This window comes from Pteropus medius, unplaced genomic scaffold (genome assembly GCF_902729225.1).
Source record: "Pteropus medius unplaced genomic scaffold, Ma_sr-lr_union100, whole genome shotgun sequence".
Lineage (NCBI taxonomy): Eukaryota > Metazoa > Chordata > Mammalia > Chiroptera > Pteropodidae > Pteropus > Pteropus medius.
The window spans coordinates 364,247-375,432 of NW_024349568.1; the positions used below are offsets into that span (position 1 = coordinate 364,247).

The 11,186-nt window shown below is 39.1% G+C and overlaps 1 protein-coding gene across 1 annotated transcript; it reads left to right on the forward strand.

The window, feature by feature from the left end:
* Positions 1-2,216: 2,216 nt before the first annotated feature.
* On the forward strand, positions 2,217-3,185 carry LOC120619011 (olfactory receptor 7A17). The gene has a single exon (XM_039883141.1). It carries the CDS (start codon positions 2,217-2,219, stop codon positions 3,183-3,185), a length of 969 nt encoding a protein of 322 aa, XP_039739075.1.
* The last annotated feature ends 8,001 nt before the right edge of the window (positions 3,186-11,186 follow it).

Genomic DNA, 11,186 nt, shown 5'->3' on the forward strand with positions numbered 1-11,186 from the left:
AATATTCTCTCATGCTGAGATTCACATGGAAAATAATTATGTAATTAAATACAAAGAGGAATACTAAATAGTTTTACTTTGAATTACTTCATTACTGGAGAGGCTGCACGCATTTGGGGGACTGTTGCCCTTTTACTTTCTCTGTTGGAACAGTTAGTAGAATTCCTATCCCACACTCAGCCTTTTCCCCCAGTGGTCATGTCTTCTATATTTTTAATGAGAAATTCTCTCATGCACTTGGGGAATATAAAATGAGGATTGAACAACTTCTAGGCAAAGAGTATAGGTTGATAAAAAAAAAAAAACAAGTTTTTGCAGTTCAGTGAGGGAGAAATTAAGGTCACTGGTTGTACCTTAAATTTTAATGCATCAAAGGCATCATAGCCAGATCATGTTTACATTTATGCGATGATGACTTCACTGTACCAAGTGATTGGGTACAATACCTCCAACTCTATTGAAAATTTCTTTCTTTTTCATGCGGGTTTTCAATGTAAAATTCTTTTACCCAAGGATGCTAATGAATGAATGGAGAGGCTTCAATTCAGTTCCCTCAGGAAATTTTATTGAATAAATATATGAGATTCTACCGGTGCTGTAAAATATTCCCACACTAGTTGTTTAAAACAAGCAAATATATGCTCTCACAGTTCTGGTGTCAGACACTTCAATGTGTCTCACTGGCTAAACTCAAGATGTCTGCAGGGTTGGGTTTCTTCTCGAGGCTCAGGTGAAATTGTTTTCTTTCCCATTCCAATTTGCATTCTGACCAGCTGCATTCCTTTGTTCCTGGCCCTTCCTCCACCTCCTTCAAAGCCAGCAGTGTAGCATGTTCATCTTGTCTCCTCTTCTGCTTGTAGAGGAGCATTGCGGTTACCTTAGTCACATCTGGATGATCCTGGCACATCTTCTACCTTAATGTCAGCCGATTAGCAACCCTATTCTATCTACTACCCTGCTATAAAAAGAACATATTCAAAGGCCCTGGGGCTGAGGGTGTGGACATGTTTAGGAAGTCCTTATTCTGTCCACTATAAAGTTTTTTTAAAAGTGTATTACTATTGGTCACTCAAGGGCCCTTATATAAAGGAAATAAACACAGAATTTGTCCCATTTCCTGAATGAGTGAATACATTATTCTTTTAAAACTACATGCAAGGAAATTTTTGGTTCAAAAACCTAAAACTATATCTAGCTGACTCTAACACAGGACATTAGCCTTGTTATTCAGAGTGGTCCACAGACCAGGACCAGCAGCAACAACACCATCTGGGAACTTGATAAAAATGCAGTTTCTTAGCCCATTAGGACCTGCTGAATCATATTCTGCATTTCTGGTAGAATCCTTGTTGATTCATAGGCACACTCAAGTTGAAGTGCTGGACTAAACTAGGTTTTTCTACCTCTCACTGTTGACATTAGGGGCAGATAATTTTGGAGGTTGCTTTCCCACGGATTGTTGGTGTTTAGCAGTATCCCTCTGGATATCGCCAAACATCCTAGGGGCAAAAGAATTTCTGGGTGGGAATCACTGCCTAGAAGCAATCTGCAAAAATTATAATCAAGGCCTAACAGATACGCTATTAACTTTGCGCACATCACTAACCCCTTCTGCTCCATCCCAGGGCCTTTGCGCTGGCCATTCTCTCTGCGGGTACATAGTTGTCTACACAATCCGTCATCTTCCTCCTTTTTGTCCTAGAGGTGATATTCAAATGTCATCTGTTTGCAGGTCTTGCCTAAGTACCATAAAAAATACAATGTCCTCGTCACTTTCTCCTTTAGACCCACTTTCCTTTTTTTCATACCACTTGTAACTATCCGAAATGTAATATATTTATATTATTTCCTCCTACATTCTTCCTCCATCATTGACTTGTAGGGACTTTTGTTCTTCAGCACTCTATACACACAGCCTAGACAGTGCCTAAAACCTGGTCAGCAAATAATTCATACTCCTGAAATACAGCAAGACTTTCTCATTAACACTGTAAAATACATGAATCCCTTGGAGAAAAAGCAGATTGGGACAGAAATTTCTAAACTGAGACATCACCAAAAAAAACCCAAGAGGGGACCAGATCCATATAAAAATATTGAAATTAATTTTTTGATTGCAAAATATAAGCTCTAGCATTGGAACTATGTGAGTAAAGCCAGTGTGTATGAAAATTACTCCCATTAGTTTCCTCTATTCTGGAAGTCACTTCTACTTCATGGAACCAGAGAATCTGACAAGAGTTTCAGAATTTATTCTTCTGGGACTTTCAGAGGAACCAGAACAGCAGCCTCTCATATTTCGGCTCTTCCTCTCCATGTATCTGATCGCTGTGTCTGGAAACCTGCTCATCATCCTGGCTGTCAGCTCAGACTCCCACCTCCACACACCCATGTACTTCTTCCTCTGCAACTTGTCCTTGGTGGACATCTGTTTCACCTCCACCACTGTCCCAAAGATGCTGGTGAACATCCAGACACAGAGTAAAGTCATAACCTATGCAGGCTGCATCTCCCAGATGTATTTTTTCCTACTCTTTGCAATGCTGGATGTTTTCCTCCTGACTGTGATGGCCTATGACCGCTTCGTAGCCATCTGTCACCCCCTGCACTACACAGTCATCATGAATCCCCGGCTCTGTGGATTGCTGGTTCTGGTGTCCTGGATCATGAGCTCCCTGAATTCACTGTTAGAAAGCTTAATGGTGTTGAGGCTGTCCTTCTGTGCAGACTTGGAAATCCCACACTTCATCTGTGAACTCAACCAGATGGTCCAACTTGCCTGTTCTGACACCTTTCTTAATAACATGGTGTTGTATTTTGTAACTGTGCTGCTGGGTGGTGGTCCTTTTGCTGGGATCCTTTACTCTTACTGTAAGATAGTTTCCTGCATACGTAGAATCCCATCAGCTCAGGGGAAGTATAAAGCATTTTCTACCTGTGCATCTCACCTCTCGATTGTCTCCTTATTTTATAGTACAAGCCTAGGAGTGTACCTCAGCTCTGCTGCTACCCACAGTTCACAGTCAAGTGCAGTAGCTTCAGTGATGTACACTGTGGTCACACCCATGCTGAACCCCTTCATCTACAGTCTCAGGAATAAAGACATAAAGAGTGCCCTGCAAAGATTCTCTGAGATGACAGCTATAAAAGGGACAAACATCCTGAGGCTGAAAAAGTGCCCTTGATTCCTGGCTCCAAGCCTCTCAACCAGAAACTGATCTTTCAATCAGTTTGTGGTTGTAAAACTTGCTCTTTGTATTTGTGTCCTAGAATTTCCATTCGAGTTTTACTTCTCTGTACAATTTAAGTAACCACTTTATTAAGATCCTGCTCAGTTTTTCCCTTTGTCCTTTTTTCTACCTTTAAAAATTTTCCCAGCCTTGATTAGAAATATTTTAAAATACCAGTTCATTTCCGGGCAATATAGATTTCTAAAGAATAATTACTTCTCTAATGACATACATTATTGTAAGTAATTTGTTCTTGTTTTACAGATAGAATAGGCATATTACTCCTGCAGCAAAAAACTATGCTTGGCTACTAAGCCCATTCATATAATTGCATTTCAGGAAAATCTGAAACCCCGGTTTTCACTTTGGTGTCCCTCATCTGTTTAAGCAGTACCTTAACTGCTCTTCCTGATAAAGTAGTCTTCATCATTGCTCCCTTTACATCTCAGCCTATTGATAATAATGTTGTAGGTAAGGAACATCTGAGGCATTGGCCTGGGCCCCTCCCTACTGCTTGTTACTCAGACAAGAGTCAATGTTGTGGCTGGACATCCTTCATGGTCTTTATTATATTTGCAACAAGCATCAGGGAACTATGAAAACACCAGGTTTATTACTCACAGGTCCTGGTAAAGCTAGAGAATTAATACCCCCAGAAAAATATCTCCAATACAAAATAAATTTGTAAGTTAGTTTACACTAACAGCCACTGGCAGGAAGTCACGTGGCTCCCTGTTAACTATTATAGAATGTGTTCAGCCAGGACTAACCAGTTAGACTTCTGCATGAACAAGTAACTAAGTCACAGAAATAATAATAGCATGGAATGAGTAAAGCACAAGATGTATAGTTCCCACTCCTGCACACCAGAATAACCTACTGACTCTCATTGTTTAGATGTTTTTCAACCCACAAAGGCAACAAGCATACCACAAAAATATGCCCGAAACCAGACAAGGCAATGCCAGGAGGGAAGCAGATGACCAGATGACCTTTCAACAAGACCCACCACCCCAAACTTCTTACTCATAATTACTCATAATCTTTCCTCTGTATATCCTCTTGTCTGTAAGCCATCTGGGAGTTCAGGCTTTTGAGCACTAGCTTTCCTACTCTCCTGGGTGGCACCATTTACAGTAATATAGCCAATATTTTTTCCATGCAAAGCTCAGTATCAGTTCTTGATACTGAGTCGCTACACACGAGTGAGCGTGAACTCTCTTTTGGCTAGTTGAATTTCACTAGAGGGTAAACAGCACACCCAGGGCAACACAGAAAAGTTTGAGGTTTGAGGAGGGTGTGTGTGTGTGTTTGTGTGTGTGTGTGTAGAGAGAGAGAGAAAGAGAGAGAGAGAAAGGATTGAGGGCTCTGCCATTATTGCATGGCAGCATTACTAGGGTTCGTGGATTTGCACTTTATTGGTAAATTTAGAACATGAGTGGAATTAGTGTATGAGAAGTGAAAAGAGGGGTCACTCATGTGGTCAGTTATCTATGATACCCAAGACTTTCTAAAAGGAAACCATTATGGGTAGTGTGCCTGGATGCTTATCTAGTAGCTGTGTCATATAGCTGGTGATGAAGACTAATTGAAACTTTAAGTAAACGTAATCAGTCGGGAGGGTCTATGCAAGGAGATAGGGCTTATGGAAGTTCTTCCACTTTACATAATTGCAAGAATGTTAACGCAAGAAACATTCTACAGGAAGAACAATATGTTTATATTAAAGCTCTATGGTTCTAACTTCCTTTCCTTTCTATAACTATCCCTCCATCTTAGCACCCAGGCCAGAGTGTGCATGTAGTGTGCCATGTCTGCATGCTCTGTATTGGAACTTTTTTCCCTGAAAAATCCTTTTGGTGACAAAAGACCTAGTCCATAATATTTTCAGTCCACATTTTGGGGCTTGTCCAGGATTCCAGAGATGAACCACTCCCAACAGCTTCAGGGCAGGTGAGCCACCAGGTGCAGGCACTTCACATAAAACCACTTTGGATCATTAGGTCATGTTTATGCCCAGGGACTCTGCATTTTTCATAAGCTCCAGGAAGATGCTGATGCTGCAGGTTCTGGTCTGAGGACACTGTGAGTAGCAATGCTGTGGTCTTGTGGTAGTGCAAGTTGCATGTAGGTCATCTTTGTACCAATTTGCATTTGCATAAAATTTTGGGTGACAAGTATGCAGTCATACACCACTTAACTATGAGGATAAATCCTGAGAAATATGTGGTTAGGCTAGGTGACATTATAGGGTGGACTCACACAAACCTAGATGGTATAGCCTACTACATACTCCTATTTCTCTGTAAAAGAAGGAAAAATTTTCCCTCCGCCCTTCTAGGTTCTTGGCTGACACATTCTTGTAATAAAAGACAGATTAATAGGAGAAAAACAAACATAAATTTAATAACATGTATTCTTCCTGTATACATGGGAAAGACCCAAGAGAACTGAGTAACTCCCTGGAATGGCCTGAGCTGCCACTTTAACTACCACCTTTAGCTGAAGCCAGAAGAAGGTGTTGGGAGAGGAGAAGTCAGTTATGGGAGGTTACCAGGAAAAGCACAGTAAACAGGGTAAGAATCTTATGCAAATTTAAGTCATTGTCTTCTGCATTGATAAGAGGTTCTAGAGATAAAGTCGCCCCCTCTTCCTGGTACAGCCAGGGAGACACCCTTACAAGTGGAAGTTTTCCTCACAAACGTAAATGTCCCTAACAAGGGTAACTTGTACTTAGTTTTCCTCTTTCTTAAAATTAACCAACCTAAAATAATTGTTATGCCAAAAAAAAAGCATATTTTGTGCTAACAAATGCTTATCCCCTATAGCTCCTAGCTACAAACCTGTTCAGCATGTTACGTAGTGAATACTATAAGTTAGTGTAACATAGTGGTGAGCGTGTAATGCATTGCACTAAGATGTTACCATGGCTATGATGTCATGAGGCATTAGGCCTTTTTCATCAGCATTATAATCTTATGGGACCACGGTACCAATGTAGATGTGAAAAACTAACTTCGACTCTGTCCTGGATTTCATTTCATTGTTAAGTTTCCAGCTGTGACCTTTGACCAACTTCACCATCCTTAGAAAGCATATCAAAGCTTTCTAGTTGATGGTTATCTGTGTTCTAAAATATTTTGTTAGTAATGGCCAGAATGACATAACAATTGCAATAAGTATCAAACTGGTGATAGTTTCAATTATAAACAATTATTTATCATAAGGTCGCCAGGTGGTGTGGCCCATGGCACTACTGCATTCTTTGTCCCTTTGTCTTGTCAAACATTAGTACCTGAGGGGTTGGTTAGAGGAGAAAAATCTGCGCAGAATTTCTGGGTCATCTGTTCTGTGCCACTCAATCCTCCCGTAAGCAAATTACCTATAATAAATTCTATTATGTTCTTTGGAATTGCCTGCTACGTTTGTCGGTCTTAAGAGACCTCCTCGTTACAGTGGCCATTACTCCTTTGCCCCACCGTCAGACAACAACCTTTGGATATTTGCTCCCTCATTGACCAAAATGTCATTATACAGTGCATGACCATAGTGATTCATTGCAGAGGCTATGATAAATTCTGTGATTCTTTCCCTTTTATAAGTTCTCTTGAGTGACACTAAGTAATATAGTTCTGAAAAAGAATTTGTAATAGGCAGAATAAAGACCTCCAAGTGATGTTCACATCCTAATCTCTAAAAACTTTGAATGTTATATTTTATAATAAGGAAGGATTAAGATAGCAAATGGAATAGGTCGACTAACCAGCTGGCTTTAAGAAGATTGGCCGTGATTATGCAGGTGGGACTAATGTCATCACGGTGGTTCTAGAATGTGGAAAAGGAATGAACAATAGTTGGAATCAGATGGAGATTGGAAGATGCTACATTGTGGAGAAAGGGCCATGAGCCAAGGAATGCTTGTGGCTATGAGAAACTGAAATAGGAGAGAAACAGATTCTCTTCTGGAGCCTCCAGAAGGAACCGGCCCTGCAAACATGTTGATTTTAGTCCATTGAGATTCTTTTTACGCTTCTCATCCTGAAAACAGTAAGAGCAAAAATTGGTTTCTTTCATACCTTACTGTTGTAATTTGTTACAGCAGCAGTAGGAATACATTTATCTAATAAAATTTTTTGGTAGAAATAAAATTTTAGCCTCTTAATTTATTCTATTATCTTCCTTGTGTAAAAGCACTTGTGTTGAAATTAACCTTAAGTAGAAAAAGAATCTAAAGCCAATTTGGTAATTCTGCTCCATGAGCTGCTCTAGTGAAATCCCCACTTCATAAAAGTGAAACCAAACCAGAATCCATTCTTGACAAAGCCCCTACCACAAGTTTCTCGCTTGCAAGAAACCATACCAATCCCCTTTTTCTTACATTCACCTAAGTCAACTTTCTCAGACATAAATCAGGGTCTTGGAGCACTAGTTCCCTCTCTGGACTCACAGATAATGTATTGGCACAGACCTTGAGTTTGTTTTTACAAGAAATAAACACCTCCACCAGGTAAAAAACTGCTAACTCTGACCACAGTGACACAGACTAGCTGATGCTGGAAGGTTGATGAGCAAAACTCCTAAAGTATCTCTTCATAAAACCACCTCCAATAATTCATCCTTTAAATCCCAACTGCCAATAAGCACTTAGGTGGTTTGAGCTTTTGAGCATTAACTTTCTAGTTCTCCTTGCATAGTGCTGCCAGTGACGTGAATCTAATCTTTCCACTGCGATTATCGGCATTCAGTGTTTGACTCAGGTGGCGCCTGGTGGACAAACTCTTTGTGCAGTTCCAAAAGTAAATGTAGTTCTGATTTTGAGGCCTTTGTGCTTTAAACTAAGAAAAGTAATTCATTACTAAAAGTAAGGTTAATCATTTTACTTTAAATCATCGTGTCTAAATTTCTGTATTCTTTTAGTTTCATGTAAATTTAACTGTCTTACTTTTCATTTCTATTCTGTCCAAATTTCTTTCAATGTTCTTTTCAACATTAAAAGTGAGATAATTAATGACTCTGCGTTATACAGATATGTGTAAGCATGTTTATTTGAAAATCGTGTACAAATGCATATATATACCTATATATATATATACATATATATATATATATATATACTCTTAACACATAAAAGAGTTTGAAATAGACTCACCAAATATTTCCAAATATTTTACTTATTCCTAACAATATCCACCTAACTTAAGTACATCATCTCACATTATTAGTGAAAATGAGGATATAGAGGATTAGGGTGATTACACTTTTTACAATTATATAACAAAGCGCTGAAAACTTTTGTGCACTTTCTTAAAATACATATAAATGAACCATTGCAGTATATACTGTTAATTTTTGTATGGCTCCTTAAATTTAGCAAATTTTGCATTTGAAATATGTTCAGTTTATTTCATATGATTATATTTCAATGAATTATTAAAAAGAAAAAATACATTAAAACTAAAAAACAAATACAGTAACTTTGAGGGATACAAAATCAATCTACAAATTTTTGGAAACATGGCAGAGTGAGAGACATCACAAGATCTCTCCTCTTGAAACAACAATAAGCTGAACACCTAAAACTCAACAAAAAATACCCAAACTGCACCTCAGCATGTCTGAGTGTGGGATCTGGGCATACGAGCTACAACAGGTCAGAACCCCGAGTGTCAGGCAGTGGACTGGGAGTAATAAAGAAGCTGCCTCTCCCCGCCCTGGAGCTCCCCTAGAAGGAGAGGGAGGAGAGAAAGAGCAGCGAGTTCGTGCACTGAGTTCCTGCCTGGGATAGCTGTGAGCTACCCATGGCCAGCTGGCTGCAGGCTCAGTCATCAAGGCAGAAAGCAGAGAAGTGAGACAGGACTGCAGAGGAACAATGGCTGATTTTTGCTGGCTGCAGTTGCAAAACCAAGGCTAAGCGGCAGCTGCCATCCCCAAACCAGAGGGTCCCTCCACCCAAACCCTCCAAGCCAGATCACTGCAGAGCCATAGGGGAATATTGGCAAACGCTGTCAAAACTGTCGCTGACACTGACAGGAACTGACACTGAGGTTAGTGAGAATGACTAAATATATACAAGAAAATTTAAAAAGGCATTATTAAGGCTTTATAGAAAGCACAGCTCCAAGAGGCTTAGACGCCCCCTACTGGAAACCAAAAGAAAAGTGCCTTCTTTGAACAGGCTAAAAAGAGACCTTTATACAATAAAATTCTTTCTGGAAAAACAGCGGAATATACTTCCATTAATGCCCAGGTGGAGAAATAGTCCATCAAACACCATGAACAACCAAGGTGACAAGGCACCTCACAAAGAAAAAGAAAAACTCCAGAAAAATAAGCTTAAAGACATAGAAATATGCAACTTAAATGACAAAGAATTCAGGATGGTTCTTCTGAAAAAAACTCAGTGAGATCTAAAACGATTCAAATCAACAATTTCAGAAACTGAAAAAAAAAACTAGATGAGCAGAGCAAGGTGATTAAAACCTTCAAAAAGAACCAAATAGAACTTCTGGAGATAAAGACACACTGCAAGTGTTGAAAAATGAAAGAGCAAGCTTGGGAAATAAAGTCGACCAAATGGAGGAAAGGATCAGTGATAACGAAGACAGAAATCTAGAAATAAATCAGAAGGAAAAAGAGAGAAACCGAAGAATGAAAAATAATGAAAGGGAAATTCAAGCACTAGCTGATATCATCAGGAGAGGAAACATAAGAATAATGGGCATTATCGAAGGGGAGGAAAAGGACAGGGAGTAGAAAGCATTGTCAGACAAATAGTGGATGAGAATTTCCCAAAACTAAGAAATGAGCTGGAGCTTGGAATTCAAGGAGTCAACAGAACACCCAATTATCTCAACCCAAAAAGACCTTCACCAAGACACATTGCATGAAAATGATCAAAAATCAATGACAGAATTCTCAAGGCAGCCAGGAAGAAAAAGACGGTAACTTATAAAGGTAAACTCATTAGATTATCCTCGGACTTCTCAGCACAAACCTTACAAGCCAGAAAGGAGTGAAATTCAATATTTAAAATATTAATTGAAAGGAAATACCAGCCAAAAATAATGGATCCAGCTAAGCTCTCCTTTAGGTAGGAAGGAGAAATTGAGACTTTCCAGACATACAAAAATTGAGGGAATTCTCCACTACAAGGCCTGCACTACAAGAAATACTTGAAAGGGGTCAGTTCACCTAAGACAAAATTACAAAAAAAAAAATACATAATTAGAAGTGATTATCGGGGAAATAGAAGCAGAGGAGTGCAATCCCTAGGAAGAACAGAGCATTATAAGCTTAAATAATAAGAAGAGAATTGTTAGAACAAGATAGTAATGAACATTCAGCATACATAGGAACAAATGAGATGACAATGACTGAAAATGGGAGGATTCAAAGATCCAAATTCGCAAAGGGGAATGGAGATAAGGCATGCACAGAAGAAAATAGATGACTGTATATACATATAACTATCCTTTACATATTCGTAATGGTAACCACATGCCAAAGATTCAGAACTGAAGTATATAACATAAAACAAGAATAACAAGAGGGAAAACCCACAGAAGCCAACCAAAATAAACAGAAACACACGGACAAGGAAGCAATGGAAACACCAAGCTACCAGAAAGCAAAAGATAAAATGGCTATAAGAAGACCTCATATTTCAATAATCACCTTAAATATAAATGGATTGAACTCACCAATAAAAAGGCACAGAGATGCATAATGGATCAAAAAACAAAACTCAACCATAGGCTGACTCCAGGAGACACATCTCAGCTCCAAAGACAAATATAGACTCAAAGTCAAAGGGTAGAAAATGACATTTCAAGTCAACAGCATTCAGAAAAAAAGCCGGAGGAGAGGTACTAATATCAGATGAAAAAGAATTCAAACTTAAAAAGGTAAAGGAAGGCACTGAGGGGCACTTCATAATGATAAAGGGAATCGTGCATC